General features: G+C 50.1%; 1 protein-coding gene across 1 annotated transcript in view; it reads right to left on the bottom strand.

Moving 5' to 3' along the window:
- Nucleotides 1-2,587: 2,587 nt before the first annotated feature.
- Nucleotides 2,588-18,484, bottom strand: part of COL13A1 (collagen type XIII alpha 1 chain) — a 156,625-nt gene continuing 140,728 nt past the window's right edge. The window contains exons 31-36 of the mRNA XM_063102132.1: nt 15,844-15,897; nt 14,720-14,773; nt 13,672-13,707; nt 7,360-7,437; nt 4,314-4,352; nt 2,588-2,619 (exon numbers count right to left, since the gene is read on the bottom strand). Of these exons, the coding sequence (XP_062958202.1) occupies nt 2,617-2,619; nt 4,314-4,352; nt 7,360-7,437; nt 13,672-13,707; nt 14,720-14,773; nt 15,844-15,897 (264 nt within the window). The 3' untranslated portion in view covers nt 2,588-2,616. The remainder of the gene's footprint in view (nt 2,620-4,313; nt 4,353-7,359; nt 7,438-13,671; nt 13,708-14,719; nt 14,774-15,843; nt 15,898-18,484) is intronic.

The following is an 18,484-nucleotide window of genomic DNA, read 5'->3' on the forward strand; positions in this document are numbered from 1 at the left end:
CAGAGTTGAGTTAAGATCCAAGTGGAGTCAGGAGGCCAGGGTGTGCAGCGCACAGCCCCGTGTCTGGTAGGTGGCCTGGCTGATGGATGTGGAGGTTCCAGCCTTATGGGGACACAATGTACTTATGCACCTGGGGCCAAACCTCACTGGACTGCAACCCATCAGGCAGGGCAGTGCGGGCACAGAAACCAGGCCTTTCTTTTTTTCTGTGACCACTAGGTGGCTTGAGGTGATGTGTGTGGCTCCATCTCAGTAAGGGCAAAGACGTTCCTTCCACTACCCATTCAGGGCTTCTCTACCACTGCTGTCTCCTTATTTTTCCTTGACTTTGACTTTAGACTTCTCCTTACACATATTTCTATTTTATGTAAGTCACTTAGAATCCTTTGTGGTATTAACTGAGGTGTAATAAGTAAATGAATGACATCAAAACTGAAACAAAAGAGAAGAGGTTTCTGTTTGTCCAAAGTCACCCAGGGTATTCAACTACCACAGAATCTGTTTCTGGGGGATGCTGGTTAATGATTTACTCTATTCTGAGATCATCGGTGAGCTGTGATCGCTCCAACCACAGCCTGAAAGGGAATCAGGCAGTGGGTTTAGAAGAACCGGGACACACTCTGATTTCTCAGGTCCTCACGAAGGGAGGGTGGCACTGGAAACGGTGTTAATCAGAGTCAGAGTGAGATGGACCTCCAAGGAGCAGAAGACGTGTGTGGGGCCGCATTGTGACTTTTGGGGACCCTAGGCACTTTTGCCTTTGTGGGTTCCTTCCCGCATAAAAACATACAAGGAATTATTTTATAACTATGGTGTAGAAAGATGAAATAATCCTGGCTGGATTCATTGTGACATATTCATTTTTCCCCTGAATTTAAAAGAAGTAAAAATCAAAATACTTTTGTGGCTCCTAAAAGTCCCATGGGCCTAGTCTCTATGGCTGCTGTGCCTGCTGAAGAAGTTGGCCCTGGGTAGGGCTGTGGGAATCCGGCTCAGCGTGGGAAGAGTTCTTGGGCTCAGGGCTATTGGGAATGTGTTCCCTCCTGGAACATTCTCTTGGTAGGAAAAGCACCTTGTACCAGCTGGAGTCTTGGGCCTAGGGGACTACATGTTTCTACCATGTGGGGAGGGGACAGATGAGCTCCATTTGTGTCCACACAGATCAACTCCGGTTCAACCACTGCACTGCTCAAATGAGGAAGCCAAGACGAGGAAGTTGTCCGATTTCCAAAATAACTGGTGGATATTTAGAATAAGAATGCCAGTACCTTTCCTTTGGGTCTGGACAGCGTGTGGTTCCACTGTGACACAAGACCTTGTGAGTGTGACCTATCCTCACATGTGGCAGAGGCCTCACAAATGGGAAGCCCACTTATTCAGTTTGAGTGGCTGTGTGTGGACAAAAGTCTGACTTTAAGCTTCCTTTGTGCTGTCTACAAAGAAAAGATGTATAAAGAAAGGTAAAATATAAACAAGACGAGGAGGGTGCTTAACCTTCTGGAGTAGTTTGTTGTTTTCAAAGCCCTTAAAGCACCAATATATGTTGTAAAACAGCTAACAATAAACCTGCATGCTACACCATAGGTAATACCTACCTAGTTGTTAAAATCAGTTTCCTGAGAACTTTACCAAGCAGTGCACTCTGAATGGAAAGCAATAAAACCCTATTTCTTAAAAAATAAAAATAAGTCCAAATTGGCTCAGTCTGGCCTAGATTTATGAGTGTTTTCTGAGTGTTCTTTGCTGGAGTGGAAGGAAGATAAGGCAAAGCTCCTTCAACTGCTTATTGTGGGTGAACCTGAAGATTCATATCAAGTGAACAGCCACGGTCAGCAGTAGCCGGTACTAGTGACTGCAGCTCAAAAGGGGAAAAAACAAAACAAACAGAACCACATAAAACCCTACCGAAACCCACGAGCAATACCAAATGGCCCCTTTGTATTGCTGGGGGCCTTCAGCACAACTGCACCTTAAGTGGTCAAATAGCTGTGTGATGAACTTGGGATATGTTACAATAGACATTGCTTAGTCCAGTCTCTCTGTTGGACTTCACCTTTCAAAGACTTAAACTCGATACTTCCGAGGACCCCTGCTGCTGGGACGTCCTGCTTTCACAAGAAAGAAGGTATTTAATTTAATGATTTATCAGGATCATTAATTGCCATGTTTTGCCTTTTTTAATAATACAAATCGATGAGTTTAAGATATTCTTAGACACACCTAACTTGGCAAACATCACGAACCTCTACATTTCGAACCTGTAAATTCACACGTAAGCTAGCTGGCCCCTTAGTGCTGGCTGGCCCTCTTTGGCACTGAAATCTTAATGATTTATTAAGCTTCAATAATTAATAAGTGTGCACAAATGTCATGCAAACATTACGACCATACTCGTAAACAAAAAGTGTATTAGAGACACAGACTTATACAAAACATCCTGTAAACAAAAGGGAAGAGGTCGATATTTTCTGTACAAAATATGCAGGTTTTTTCTTTTTTCTTTTTAATAATCCGTAAGATGCATCATATTTCTGGCATTTTCAAAAAGTGAAAACTGTATAAAAATAAATATTCTATGTACAAACACACACACAGGCCAGTCCAAGGTTAGAGGCATCACTGCAAAACAAAAACAAAACAACATACAGTTAGTTTCAGTGGGTCTGCAGATGTCTATTTCCCTTGTAGAAAGAAAGTAGATCTTGTCTTGGGTCGAATGCGAGCTCTGAACAGGGAAACCGGGGGAAACATGTACCCCCTAGGTGGAAGAAACTTGTGGGCTGTAAGCACCTGAGGGTGAGAAACCCAACTTCCACCTTCCAGTGACTCCCCTTTATGCCTCTAGAGGGCACTTTCTCTCTGTGCTGCCTTTGGAGGCCGGGCTGTTTAATTGCACTGTCCCAGATTGAATTTGTGGTGTGAATCAACAGACACAGGGTCTGTAGATGCTTCTCAAAGACACTGTAGCCCTTGATAGCAGCTGTTCTTCCCATGCTAAGCTCAACCACTTCTACCTCCTAACCATCAGCTGCAACCAGAAAATCTTTTTCTCAGGGAGCAAGGGGTCGGGGGTCTTATTTGACACACCTGTGGCCTGCTTCTGTGGTGCTTTAACTAGGTCTAGGAGGAACTCAACAAGTGAACGAGGCCCAGCTTGAGGGACAGATTCCTGGGGAGGCATTTCTCTTGAGAATTGAGCTTTTCCTTTCTTTGGGTAGGGGGTGCCTTAGGTGCCCAGGCAAGGAGGTATGCTCCCTGGTCCTGGTGTCTTGCTGGTTTCACTACTTTTGCCCAACTCTGTGAGCTAATTGAGATGTTGAGCATCTCAGCGTGCGTGGCAGGGTGGGGTGGGGGGGTGTCATTCATCGCACTGTAAGCCTGCCTCTGCTGTCACTGGAACAGGACTGGATTAGCCAAGCACAGACTCTTGAACAGGTTGGGGTCTTCAGCCCTTGTATGAAGATGAACCAACATTTCGAGACAATGGTGGTGGAGGGTTGGTGAGAAGACTGAGGGGGAGGTGAGGCAGAGGGAGGCAGTGTGGGGCAGTGTGGCAGCTACCACCTTTGCTGGGGACCAAGGTGGGCTTTCGAATTAGCAAGTCAATGGCCCTCATCAAGCTGGAGAGCCCTCGCTCTGGGAGCCATGGCTGAACGGGGCGCTTGCGTGCAAGGTCATGGCCCTGTGGCGTCAGGCTGTTTTAATGATGGCAGATGCCAAGACAAGTGTGAATAAGTCAAAATCCCTGGTAAAAAATCTGGGAACCCAGGAGAGGTTGGGCTGTGGGTCACATGTGTGAAAGCACGAGGCTCCGACAGCTTACGTTCAAGGGGAAGGGTGGAGTGGCGAGCAGGACATTCTCTAGGAGGAGGTGTAAAAGCCACATGAGTTTGGAGTTTAAGCAATTAGATGTTCTACTTCTGGATAAATGTCCTGATGTGGCGTAAATGACCTCATATGAATGCTATGATAGTAGCTAACTGATAACGACTTTTACAACACGGTCTGCAACTCCTTGGAGGAAAGGTACTACATAAGCTGACGACACAAAGGATGAAGATATCATCTGTGTGGCTACATTCTATACACTGGGATTTGCTGACACCTTAAAAAGCATTTTAAAATGATCTCCAAGTGTGTGTAGTGCATGGTGTGTTTCATGGGCACCCACCGTGCCTTCGAGATTCTGCCTTTTCTGGCCCATGTCTTGCTGCCAAAAGGCAGAATGCAAATTGTGCAAGCTTTATAGAACTGGAGAACGGAGCCCAAGTACACCTGTGCCCCTGAGGCAGTGCAAGCCAGGGAAACCTTACCTTGTTCCAGCAGCCCTGGACTGGTAAGCCGTCTTCACCCTGCAGAGAGGAGGGAAGGCAGAGGGCTCAGACGCTCTGGGACTGTCCACCAAGCAGGCGGGACAGGGGTAACAAGGGCCACAAACATTTCGACAGCTGATCGGAATGTGGCCCACCCACTACTGTCTGTTTCTCTTCTCTACTCCAGGTCAGAACCTCGGAGGGGGGTGGGAAACAAAGCCGGCTGTTTTCTCATTGGCTAAGGTCACATGTAGCTACAGTGCAAGGCCAAGAGGTCTGTCCTAGCCTGTGGGGCCAGGAAGCAGATGTCCTGGAGTGCTGTGAGAGGACAGTCTCTGCTCTAGCTCTACATCATGCTGGATGCTTGTGGGCAAGTCGCTCAGCACTTGGGGCCTCAGTTTCCTCCTCTGTAAAACCAAGGCAAGAGTGGACCTCTCAGGGCCCTCCCAAGCCTCCCATCTTCCTATTTGTCTCTCTTCCTAAGCAGTTGGAGAGGATGCCTAAGCAGTCCCTATATGATGACCAATACTGGGATGGAGATGGGGGTGTGCAGAGGGATAGGCAACCTCATGGGCATTGTGACATGGCCCTGAGTTACCTTCAGCAAGAAGACAAGGGTTTCTGGCACAGCCTCAGATACTGCTGGGAATCTGGGGGTAAAATGCAGTAGCAGGGCGGGAATCAACTGCACACTGACTCCTTTGTTGGGGTAACCACGGAGCACCCTGTAGCCTCAGGAGGTTCTGCCCATGGTGATGGAAATGTTTCTGAGTCTTCTGGGGCCCTAATATCCTGGACTCTCTGGTACACCATGGGAGGAATGTAGAAATCTTAAAGAGACAAAGTGGGGAGGGTGAGGCTGAACCAAGGGCAAAGGTCTGATTCTCAGTCCCAGTCTACTAGAAAGGGCAGCCCAGATTCTAGAATTCCAGGATCCAGGGCAGAGGAAGAGATGGACACAGGGTTTCAGGGGACTGGAGCAAGTGCTCAGACCTGAGGGAGGTTGAATGGGAGCCCTCCGTGCCCTGGACCAACTTCATCCACTCTCCCCAGGTGCCTAAGCCACTCATGGCCTGACATCAGCAGGCACTGGCCTCAACACGGAAGACTGAGGAAGTCTAGCTACCTTGTACTCAAATCATGATCAATAACTCCCCCTGCTCCCCAGGTCCATAATAACACAACACAGGAGGCAGAACAAGAAACAAAAAAGGGAACATATGGACACCTCCACAACAAAATTAAAAAACAAATGACACATCGATATGGGATGTTACTGGAGAAAACACCATTTTGCAGGAATGGCCAAATGGGGGTGACCTTCATTTCCTGCTCTGGGTCGGGCAAGGGACTGCAGGAGGATTGGTGCATTCCAAGTTTCACAGTGGCCCTCAGCCCCTTCCCCAGCCCCCACCATGCACACACTTCACACAGGCTCCGAAAGGGAGAGGAGCCTCCAGGCCAGAGAGGCGTTCCCATTGGCACGTGGATGGTGGCAGGGGGCGTGGTGGAGGGCAGGGCAGACACAGAAGGGAAAGTACGTGCGTGCGGTGAGGAGCAGGGAGGCCAAGGCTGGGAACTAAAGGTGCTCAGATCATGGGAGGGGATTGTGGTCCAGGGAAGAGGTGGCCAGTGATTAATGCAGGTGCTGTGGAGGGACCAGGACATTTCACGGCTGAGAAAGGTGCCTGCACATGTTGCATGCTTGGGGGTCAACAGGCAGGACCAGTGGGGGACAGGACACATACAAATGGGAGCTAGATTCTAGATTCTAGATTCTGCTTGCTTGTTCTGTGCCCTCCTATTGTTGTGTGTGCTGGCCCTAAAAAGTCCCTAGTGTCCTTTGAGGAGCCTACAGTCACGTCTCAGTATCACACACATATTTTCTTATAACTTTTCCTCTTTTGCTCAAAGAGAATTCCTGTGTGACCCCAGGGTGGGGATGTGAGGCCAGGATCTCATCTGACTATTACTGGTATGAAAATAGCTCCTGGACACCACATCTACTGGGGAAGTTTGGGGAGAGCAGGAACTTCTTGAATTGATTGCCTTGGAATGAAGTAACACCTTCTGCTTCTTTTGCAGTAAGTTAGGAGGATCAGCATGGAAGCCCAGAATGTCCCCTCCTAGAGAGGGGCTGGGCAGGTGGGAACAAACTGCTGCCTCCTAGCCCGGGACATGTTTGAAAGAGGGGTCCCTAGCTGCCTCCTTGCCTCCTCCTTAACTACATTCTCAACCTTCCCATCTCTCCCAGACTCTTCAGCGGGGAGCCACCTGAAGATGAAAGAAAGGAACATCAAAAGAGGGTCTTGTAATTTCTTCTGGGATTTAAGCAAAAAGGACAAACCTTTAGGATCTAAAAACCTGATCTTGGAACATCCCCTAGTTCTGATGGTGTCACTCGGGCAGAAACCCAGGACCCAGCTTGGACGAATAGGCAGGGTGGCCCCCTCTTGCACCTTGGTTCTAGAACTTGGCAGTCTTCCCTATGTCTAAGCATACCCATCTGTCCTCTGCTAAATCGTGAGGTGATGCAGGGGGCAGGGGATGCGGAGCTCACTCGGGTATCTTATTTCAATGTTGTGTCAGCTGTTCAGCCAGTGCATTCTGAACTAACTGCATTGCATGAAGGAAACAGTCACCATCCTAAGGACTTCTCCAGAGAATCCACTTTCCTAGTTTTATCTCTGGTGGCAGATTTGTCTAGAAGCAGTTGGAAATGAGTATCCGATGCAGCCAAAGCTGGCTTCAGGGTGGGAGGGATGGCTCACATTAAGGTGATGTGCTTTAGAAGCAGTAGCAGGAGGGAGGTAAGGAAACATCTCAGCAAACTTTGCATGCAGAGGGCGGCATGGCTGGGAGCCCCCAAAGCACTAGCCAACGCAGGGTGATCTTTGGTGTCTACTGAGTGAAGAAGCAAGAAGTGCGGACTGAATGGATGGAGTGGAAGGAGTGTGCAGGGTGGGCTGTTGAGGCACACGGGTACCAACCACACACATGGGGAAGCCCAAATCGGCCATGCAGGCAAGGAAGGGCAGTGCCATACCAATGGGCATGGGGCATCCAGTCCGTCCAGGCCTGGTAACCCCGGCTCCCCTTTCTCTCCTTTAAAACCTCGATGTCCCTGTTCACAAAACCAACCATGATGATTATTTAGGTCAAGGCTGGCCAGCTCCAACCACGGAGTGGAGAGGCCCAGTCCTACCCTGGCCAGGATGCAGGATCCTCGAGACATTTACAGATAGGAGCTAGATTCCAGTTGACCCCCCATTTTCCAAATTCAGCCTTTCTGCTCTGGAGAGTTCCGCTTGAGAACATGTCCAACCAGCCTCATCTCCATTTACGCCCCTCTCCATGTATAGACTCACTTGGCATGACACAGATCAACTTCATCTTTAGTGCATCATAATTTTCAGAACCTTGAAATGGATTGGAAAGGCATTTGAGAAGTCTGGCAGATGTGCCACAAATCATTAATTATTGGCTCATCCGGGAGGCCATCCTGTGGGATGTCCGACCCTGCTCTGCAGCTTCAGAGGTTTCAGCTCACGGCTAGTGGGTGTTGGGAGGCTGCATGCTAAACGCCCCTTGTCTGGCCTCGTTCTGCCCTGTTTTGAGCGTCGGCAGCCCTCAGGAGATGCTATCTCTGGTGTCCTGCATCCTGACTGAGCGAGGATTCCGACAGCTTGAACTGCTAGCCACAGAGGTGGCCACAAAACAAAGAAGGCAAATCTGAGTCTCACAAATGCTACACCGGCTTCCAAAGCCATCCTGGAGCTAAGAACCAGGCCTTCTCTGAAAACCCCTTTCCTCAGGGTTTCTTCACTTCCACACATCAATTGTTCTGCATCTTCAAAGGAAAAGGATTCAAAGGAAAGGAATTTAGCCAGAATGACTTGCAGCTGTGGTTTAAAGGCAAAACCAACAGCAGGCAGAATTTCTCTGGTCAAATAAACAGATAGGTTTGGGTAGCATCAATGCAGTCATTTGGTTCTCATCTTAGTTTATTTGCCTGCTTTGTTTCCAACTTGCAAACCCCAAGGGAAAACCCAGAACAATGCAAGTGATAAATGGAGACATACCAGTGGGCAGGGGGCATCTAATCCAGGCGCTCCTTGGTCTCCCTTATCCCCTTTAGGCCCTCTAGAGCCTTTCTTCCCCCTCTCCCCCTGTAAATAATGGTTTAGTCCAAGAAAAAAAACATCAAAACTTTAGGATCATTCATGTGTTAAGGTTAGAGACAGAAAAAGAAAAATTAAATTAAAGAGGGAAAAATAGATTCTCTTAATTAGGATATTCTTCCCAACAGGATTTGGGGTCAATACCCACCTCCCGCCTCTAAGCACTGAGGAGCTGGCAAGGTGGCTGGGGAGGGGGTGGGGAACGGGAGGGCTCAGAGCTGGAGGTGGAGAGAAAGCAGATTGAAGATACTGGTGGCCAACTTTGCTAATACTAAGCCCAAAGTGGGTCTGTGATGAAGAGCGTGACTGGGGGACTATCTTTAAAAGGCTTTGGGCTGACAACCATTTGCCCCAGTTGGTTTTCAACCCATTCTATTAGGAGGCAAGGTGATTTTATTTATAGCCCTGAAGTGGGTGCATGCATGGCGTAAACACAGCATGCACGAGCATATGTGTGTACGTGCTTGTGCATGTGTGTGTATGTGCATGACTGGGTAGGCATATGCTTTGTGTAGGCATGTACGAGTGTATGTGACTGGGCATGTGCACGTGCATGTGTGCCTGTATGTGTGTGCTTGTGCGTGTGTGCACATGCACACGTGTATGTGTGTGTCCAGGGCTCATGGGTGGCCCCTGGTTCTCAGCTGTGTCCTCCCATTCTATGTGTGTCTCTGGTTCATCCTGGGCTGAAGTCATAAACAGCTATTTGGGGCCGGCCCGTGGCTCACTCGGTAGAGTGCGGTGCTGATAGCGCCAAGGCCCCGGGTTCGGATCCCATATACGGATGGCCGGTTCGCTCACTGGCTGAGCGTGGTGCTGACATAAACAGCTATTTGCCTCTGGACAAGCTGGGTCAAGGAATCCATTTGTTTCTGAAAAGCTTTGGAAAACATCATCTTTCCCAATTGAGCCCTATTTTGTATGTGCCAGGGTCCACTTAAAGAAGAACTGGGGGGAGTTCTTAAAAGCGGAACATCACCTCTGTAATGACTTTGAATTTGAATGTTCATATGTCATGTTTCCTTGAAAGGGGGCTGAGTGTGCCCCTAGGGAGTCTTCTTGGGAACTCTTCTCCTCCATGGAAGGCCAATTGTCTAGTGCTTGGGGATTTCCTCAGTGTTACTCCAGGATGACAAGACCATGAAGGCTGGGCAACATATTGGTCAGAACAAAGGCTGGGAGTCAGAGCTGGTTCTTTTTTTTTGGTGACTGGCTGCTACAGAGATCAAGCCCTTAACCTTGCTAGGTTTTATCAGGAGCATGCTCAAACCAATTAAGCTAACTGGCCAGCCCAGCTTCTGTCGATTATCAGAAGAGTGACTTTGTGAAGCTACTTAACTTCTCTGAGCCTCAGTTTCTTCAACTCTAAGATGGGTACAATAACACTCGCCTCAAAAATTTGTTGTGAGGCCTTTGTGCACATTAAAAGCTTAATAATGGCATATAGAACATGCTCAGTAAATGATAGCTGCTTCATAATGATGATAATAATAATTACTATTTCTTATTAGCCAGTGTAGGAGCCAAAGCTGCTGCCAAAGGCAAATCTCAGGATCAGAGGTCTTATTGTGTCTGCAGTGTTCTTGTAGTGGAAGGCTACAGGGTATAAGTTTGTTAGAGGGAAGCAGGGGATGAGAATATTTTTGATGTTTGCCTGGATCTTTGTAAATTACCCACATTTCTTGATTCCAGAGGTTGTCTGCAATTGTCAATGCATTATTCTAAATGGATTTTCTAAAATGCAAATCCTTGCTTAGAAAATGATGTGTGTTTGAGAGGAAATATGTATGTGCACATTACGTGTAATCCCATTGGCTCGAAGATACACCCACTGACGTGAACATCATGGCACAAATAATCCCCAAATGGTGGACAAGCAAAACCACTAGGTATTTGAATGTGGAAGCCCCATGGTCATGGTGAAGTTTCTCAGGAGTGTGGCCCCTCATTCTCTTTGGGTCACAAGCACAGTTTCCTAATTAAGAATGGGGGCAAAGAGTTGGAGGATCCAGGACCTGGGTGATTTGCCCGTAGGTAACAGAGGGTTGACCACGTTCCAGACTTTCACAAGGGGTAACTTTCACTATGGGGTGTTATATTCTAAGGGCAGGGGCAATGACCCCAAATCAGGCACCCTTTGAAGATATTAGAGGAGTAGCTTTACCTACATCCTCTCTGTGGCGCATCCCCCGCCCCCAGAGTGACACGAAAGAGGCCCTGGCACAGAGGGAATTCTAGCTTGTAAGGGGGAAAGGGGCAAGTCAAGTCAAGCAGCAGAGGTTTCTTAAAAAATATATATAAATGTATAAAAATTGAGTTTAGAGGAAGTATACTGAAAGCTGGGAGAGGGGAAGGGAAAAGGTGAGGGACACGGGATTATTATAATGGGGTGGACATATTTTGGGGGGGAGAAAGATCGAAGGAGTAAAGGAAGGAAGAGGCAGGCCCAGGCCAAAAGAGAGCGGGGAGAGAGAGGCGAGGAGCCAGGTGGGCTTAGGGAAGCGAGAACCACACGTGCGCACGCGGGCGTGCCGGGGGTGACCAGCAGCCTCACTGCGTGCACTCAGACCTTTTCAGCTGGCCGGCTGGTAGGCAGCTCCGCGGTAGCACCCAATTTTCCTGATAATTAAATCACTAGATTCATGCCACCCTTTATCCTTTGATTTCTTATCCTACATGTGGCCGGATTCGCAGAACGATGAGGGTACTTCAAAAAGTTCCTGGAAAAATTCTTACTATCTCTTAATTCCATTTTTCCACCAACTTTTTGAAGTACCCTCATACATAGGGACAAGGGAAGCGGAAGGCCCTGAGTGACAAAGGCAGAGCATTCTTTCCGCTGGCCTGTGTGTCCTTAGGAAGCTCCCTTTTTTTCGGGCTCCGGGCCTTTGCCCACTCCTGCAAGGACGTCCTCATTCCATGAACAGGAAAGAGGGGCTGAGACTGCCCCCCGGTGGACACAGTAAGCATGACTGGAACGCTGTGTCTTGGTTTGCTGTGAGAGAGAACGAATTTCTGATGGGCCAAGTTCGCGAGCTGCCCTACAGGGGGCCATCCTCCAAAGCTCAGGTGTGCTGGGGGCTTTGAAGCTCCTAATACGATGTTGTCTTATCCCTTCTGGCATTTGACCTTTATCAAAATGTCAGTATTCGGAGCTTTCAGGCGTCAAAAACAAAACAAAGCAGAACAAAACACCCCCCAACTGTCCGTGGTAAAGCAAGTGCTGTCTCTGCTCGGGCCTTTCTTTGATCTGGAGGCTTTGTCACCAAGCCCTCACATCTCCCCCAAAAGTCCCGCTAGGGTTCACGGTATACAGATGTTTGAACGAGGAGGCGAGATGTAGGCGAGACTCTTTCAGGACATTCTGGCATCCTCAGAGTCAAATCTCTTGAATGAATAGAATAAGCTGTTCCTTGATTCAGAAACTTGCTCTCTGGAATAAGTCCATTGGCTCTTTATGGTGTATTCCAAAGAAGGTTCGTGCAACTTTACTGGTCTCTGAACTTGACTTTTGCTAAGAGACATATTCCTAATTTATATATGGGGTGGAGCTTCCTAGTTCCAAACACTAGGAAGGGGAAGTGGAGAAGAAATATTTTCCAGCTGATTCCTGGGGTCTCAGTGGCTCATTCAACAACCTGGGTTCCTTACACACCAGGGCCACAAGCCTCTGCCTCCATCTGTGATGAGGATACTCTGCCCACCCTGCCTTTACCTCCAGAGCAACACAGTCACCGTCACTTGAAGGACTGATTTTGTAGCCCCGTGTTGCAAGCCAACTGAAAAAGTCTTAAGAAATAGGTTTAAAAAATATTAAGTGAATATAATAAAGAAAACCAGAACATTTTAGAAATAAATTAGAAAGGAGGTTAGCATGCCAACTAAGAGGTGGAATGATCGAATATTTTAGAAGCCTAAATTCTTTGATGCCACACTAAGGAAAGTGGCTTCCCAGCTTGCCTTAAAAGGCTGGCCACATATCTGGAAGTAGGTCTGTTTGTTCTAGTGGTTTCTAGATTTGGTCTCCCCGTGGACAGTCTGGTGGGGGTAGCTCTGCCTGCTTCCTCTTGTTTATAGAATATGTGGATCAAATTTAGCTGCTTTTGGACAGCTGCTAGTGAAGAGTGTTTAGGGATATAGAAGCGCTCAATAAATACATCTTAAACGGAGGAGAATGGGATTCATTGGTGCCAGATATAAACATATAGATTCTGGCCCTTTCTATTCATGAACATCAGTGTTCAAAGATCAGCCGTAAGACCTGGGTTCTGGAAGCCACATGCTCTGCCTCTAACTCTGTGGGAGCTCAGAATGTTTTATCCTTCTGGGCCCTGTTTCTCCATCTGGTCCTCACATTCCTTCTCTTCTTACTCTAAGGTTCTTGGATTTTGTGACCCACTAGAAGACGCACTTGGGCCTCTAAGGGGCATGGGCAGCACTCAGAGAACCACTGTGAGGAAGCAACAGAGGGAACATTCTAGAAAGGAACCCAAAGGTCATCTCTCGGCCAGATGCAGTTAAGTTACCTCTGCTAGGCCCAAATGCCAAAGGGCATGGTGAGTGTAATGCCCATCACGTGGCTGTGGGTGCGCTGGATGCTCAGTAAAGGTGTCTTGATGAAGGTGGCAGAAAACAAGGGAGAGTGAAGGAAGGAGCAATGTGTTTCGTAGTCCTGCCAACTTGCTCCAAGGGAAATAGTGGCTGTGATTTTTTTTTTAAAGGGTTGGCTGCTTACAATGTCTGTCTGCTTGTTCTTGGAACTGGAATTTATTTTCTCTTTCGCCAGTGGCCTGGAATACCTGGCAAAACTAAGTTTCAGGAGGAGAAGATGAGGTAACAATTGATCTAAAAATATCACTTAGGGGTCCATTATCAGGGCAACCTAGAGAGTGCTGGACACATGACCCCTGTTACTGGATGGCAATGCTAGTCTGATGGCCACCATGGGATTCAGTCTCCCCTTGTCATGTGGACAAATACATGCTTCAATTTCAGAATGAGGCCCTAGGCTACCTACATGCCATGGAATAGAGCCCTTACTATAAAGCCTTTCGATTTCGGATGATTTATCAGGAAAAACTGTATCTGCCGTGTTGTGTCAGGAATTCTCATCGATCATTCCACCGCATCACGAAGGTATTAGTAACCAGAGCCGAAGTGCCAGAGCTCAGACTCACCCGGTTTCCTTTGTCCCCGGGTGGTCCATGTAAACCCTACAATAAATTGTAGAAACAAGACGCATTAATGAGAAAACACAGGATGGTCATACAGTCCTTTCTTCCAGGCTCATAAAGCTCTTCACGATGCTTAATTTACTGGGGACAGGTTTGATTATCCCCATTTTACAGAAAGGGGGCAAAAAAGCCAGTTGCTCAAGGAACTTGACCTAGAAGCAAGTGATGAGTTATGGGCAGAGCCCAGAGCACGGTTCTGGGTTCCCCTCTCCAGCCATGGCCTGGGCTGCAGGTGTGTTCTTCTGAGATCACTTGCGTGGGACAGCGGGGGATTCTGAGGATACGGTCTGGGAGCAAAGTTCACTCTTGGCAGAGGAGAGTTCCCATGGCTGTCCTGTCAGGCTCTTGCTAGAAAAATGACCCAACAGCTCCTCAGACCTTCTTTTCAAGGTGATAAATGCTGTCTATTCTTCAGCTAGGATAATGAGCACCAGGCAGAGACTGGCCTGGACGTGCCTACTTGGCCCAAAGATGTACAGCCTTCAAATGGACGGGAAACAAAAGTCCAGACTTTCATAGGCAATGGGAAAATATGCTCCAGATGGAAAGCCATGTCTGTTCTTCAAGGTCCGGCCCCTTTGGGAAAGCTGCTCCACTCATGAAGCATGTATCATGGATGAAGCATGTATCATGGATGAAGCGTGCATCATGGATGAAGCATGTATCATGGAGATCTGGATTTGATCTGCCCCCTCTTCGAGGGCAGGGGCCGTGTCACATGCCCCTGAAAGGCCTAGAGCGGGAGGGGCTCATGATATGCTGCTATATCCTGTCAGGGGTCTCAGAGGATGAGGCCGAGGTCCCCTAACAGTGCCTGGCAGGAGGGTCGAGCCCATCACCAGTTGCCGCTTGGCAGCTTCCTCTGTCACAGAAATGCGAATGCCCCTTTGGCCCCAGATTTTCACCCTAGGCTCTGGGCGTTCTGTTTTGACAGTGTTTCTAATGGGGGACAGGGGTGGTGGAGAGAAACCTCCGATCCCAGGAGACTCACAGGAAGCCCAGCTGCTCCCGTTGGTCCTGTCATCCCAGGGTCTCCTTTGCTGCCCTGAAACAGGAGAAAGAAACCCATGAGTCCTCCCTGAAGCGGTGACAACCTTCCATCACCGTTTTTTCCATTTTGGTATGAAACCTGGGAAACGGCTCTGGCCCCATCACAGAGCCCCCTGGGAAGCCACGGCAATGTGGAAGGCAAAGAGGGGGATGAGAAGCCCCCTCACTGTGCAGCGTCCGGGGGTCCTGGCTGGCCTGACACAGAGCAAGGGAGAACAAGGAGCGGGAAGGCAGGGGAAAGAGGAAGGGAAGAGAAAGAGAGCCTCTATTTCCTCCCTGAAGCCTCAGGTATCACCCCTCAGAGCAGCCATCTGGGTTTCCCCAGAGGCTGATGATCTCAAAGAAGCCTACACCCCTCTGCAGAAGCCCCCCACCCTCCCCACCCCTGAGACAGAGTTGGCAAGGTGGGCATGCGACAGGGGGGAGGGGTTGACACAGGTGGAGAACTCAGGGCTGCCCACTGAGGACCTGCGACCAAGCTTGTCCTCGAGCCCTGAGCCTGTGGAAGCTCAGCCAACACCTCCACCCCCAGCTTTGCACACGCCGCCCTATGCGGGAGGGGGCTGGAGCTCGGGGAGTCACGTGACGTGGCCAAGGTCACTCGATAGTGACTGTAGGAGCTGGGCCTAAGGCTCTGGCCTCTTGACTTCCTGGTGTCCTCCAAGAACTTTCTAAACACCACTGGCACTCTGTTCCATGCGGCTTCCCTGAATCACTACAAGGTTTAGGGATGTCCAGTGACAACAGCACAGGGGCCCTTGCCAGACTGACCCCAAGACGGACACTAGGTGACCAGGAGCCAAGGCGGAGGAAGATCTGTCCACACATAGCTATACGATGAGCACCCTCCCCCGCTGCCCCCCACGGCCCCTCACCGCCAGGCCTGCCTGGCTCCCCAGGTGCCGTGAGGATGGCCAGGAGAAGAGATGGAAGTGGGGAGAGATGAGGGCTGAGGCTCTTGGGGCTGACTCCATGACCCTGGTGGGTCCTGGGCGCCGGGGCTGAGGAAGGACGGCCTGCCCCCTCCCTCTAGCCACCCGGGCTCCCGGCCCACTGAGTGCTCACCCTCTCGCCCTTTGGTCCTGCTGGGCCTGGAACTCCAATTGGTCCTGGAGTACCCTGGGGAGGTGAAAGAAAGCAGAGGTGAGGGTCCCGGTGCTGAGGCAGCCCTGGGAGCCCTGCCCAACGCTGCAGATGAACATGGCCAGAGGCCCGGTTTTCAGGGTTGGCGGGGCCAGGCTCGTTCAGGGCAATCATTAGACTGGGCCGTGGTGCTTTTTGGGTTGGGGGGCCTTGGGGGAGAGAGAGTGCCTCCCCCCTGCCTCAGAGCCAGATTCATGGAATGTAACCCTTTGCTTCACAACCAAGCTTGTCAAGGCTGAAAATGGTAGGAGAACGGTTGCTTAGTTTGCTTCCAGAAGCACTTGGGAGGGAGTCAACCCCATCCCAGGGGTGGGGGCTGGGGGCTGGCACCCTTTTGCTGTTACAGCTCCACATGCAGCGGAAGGGTCTTCATGCCACAGAGACCCATGCGGACGCACACACAGAGGCAGGCGTGAGAGGGTTGTTCAGCCACCACCCATCCTGCCTGCCCGCACTGCAGACCCCATCCCTGGTCCTTGGCCTCAGCCTCTGGCCAGGGCCTTCTCTCCCACTCCCAGGCCTGCGGAACAGGCTGCACTGGAGAGTGGATTATTATGCCTGAGATGTCCGCACTGACACTGGCTTGGCAGGGAGGTGTGTCCTGAGCTCTCCTAACCCAGGGCTGCGGGGAGGAGGGGGCTGGAGCCATTGGAGCTGCGTTGCTTGGAGACAGGGCAGAGCTTGCTCTGGCATAGCCAAGCATCTTCCCCAGGTTCCCGTTACAGCCTGACTAGATGAAGCCTCTATTTCAGAGCCTCTTGCTCTGCCCCAGATGAGGACAGGTGGAGGGGTCGGGCTGTGGGCAGCTCCTGGTGCCCTGAGCATGGCTGTGAAAGGCTGGCATGAGCACGTGGGAAGGGCTGATCTACTTCCCAAGGAGAACGAAAGAGCAATAAGATGTTCTCAGTGCCCCTTTTGCAACTGCGAGGGAAGAAAGGAGGCCGTGGGCATCCATGACAAGGGCAGGGCAGTTAAATGAAGAAGCCAGATCAGGGTCATGGTTCAGAATAGGGCCTCTAGCCCTGCCTTGAAGGCTGAAAGCTCCTCGATACTGGAGAAATTCCTAGGCCTCTCTGTGTCAACTGTCCCATCTGCAAATGAGGATGGTAACGTGAGGACCTGCCTCCCTGCCGCTGCCAGGCATATGTGCATGAATGCATGCCGAGCACTGGGTGGGGGGCCTGGCACCGAGGAAGTGCCCAGCAGGTGTTAAGATTGGCAGGGCAGGATTACATTTCTCATAAATGTCTTCCTTTAAAGTTGTGGTACTGATTTTATGAGAAAAATAAAGTCTCAGGCTCAAGGGGACAGAGTATATGAATTTACACTGCTTCCCTCTGTCCAATATAAGTGGGATGAGCAGTTGGGAGGAAAGTCTTGGTTTCTCTGATTCCAGCCACAGGTCGTCTCCCAGCCCTGACCTGATACCTGGGACAGGTGTGCTAGGTGAGGGGAGGATGGACAGAGAGGGCCCGTGGTGGGGGAGCAAAGCATAACAATGCCTGGAAAACTGGGGTCGGTTCTCCATGCACGGGTGTCTACAGTGACAACTCCATCAATGAATGCGGGGGAGGGGCGGGGATCTGGAAAGATCCATCATCTCGGGCAAGCCACATCTCCTCCTCTTCTTTATGAATGCACAGAACAAGCATTTTATTAAATGAGGATCTGATGGGGGGTCACTCTTGGTCCTCCTTCCGCTAAAAGCTCTAGGCTTCTGCCTGGCATTAGTTGTGAGGCGCCCCCTCCTGGGTTCCCAAAGGCCTGCTGGGGCTGTGCTTTGCCACATCCCTCTGCCCTGTCTGCAGGTCCTCCCCTCCACAATGAAGAGAGTTGCTCCAGCCAGCTCATTAGAACTTTGTTTTCTGGGCAGGCCATGGGCTGACGTGGCTCCTGCAAGACAGAGCTAGGCTCACTGGCTGGAAGGGGCTGGGCACAGTACAGCTCTGGCTGTGGATCCCGAGTAGGGATATCTGGCCTCCCAGCCCTCGATAGTCAGGGATCCTAGCACCATGGGAGGTAACAGGCTTCAGCCAGGAATACTGCAGTTCTGATGACCTCCCAGGGTGTTCAGGGAGGGGACTGGAAGATGGAGAGGAGGGACATTTTCTCTGATGCTTCAGTTGTTTGCCATAAGCAGAAGGGCTGGGTGCTTTGTAGTCAAGAGTAGGTGATGCCTGTTTTCTGGAATCAGATGGATGGAGAAAGAGGGGGCCCAAGTGTTCCACACTGCTACCCTCTTGTTGGGTTGCAGGGCGGCTGTGGTGCCACGCAGTGAAAGGAGTTGTTAGAGTGTGCCCACGAGACATTGAGCTGGGACTGGCCTCTGTGCTCCTACATGCTATTCCTGCCCTACCCCTTCAGTGCTGTCCCACCCACACACCTCAGACTGGTGGCTGCACAGAACTAGGGAGCCCTCGTGGGCAGACAGGAGATGGACAGAGGTCATAGCATGAAGACAACACAGCATGACGGGCACATACAGACACTTGTGTTTGGGGGGGACAGGTCATGGCCCAAACCCCCAGGGCTGGGCTCCCAGGCTGGACTCAGCATTCCTGCA

This window comes from Cynocephalus volans, chromosome 7, assembly GCF_027409185.1.
Source record: "Cynocephalus volans isolate mCynVol1 chromosome 7, mCynVol1.pri, whole genome shotgun sequence".
Lineage (NCBI taxonomy): Eukaryota > Metazoa > Chordata > Mammalia > Dermoptera > Cynocephalidae > Cynocephalus > Cynocephalus volans.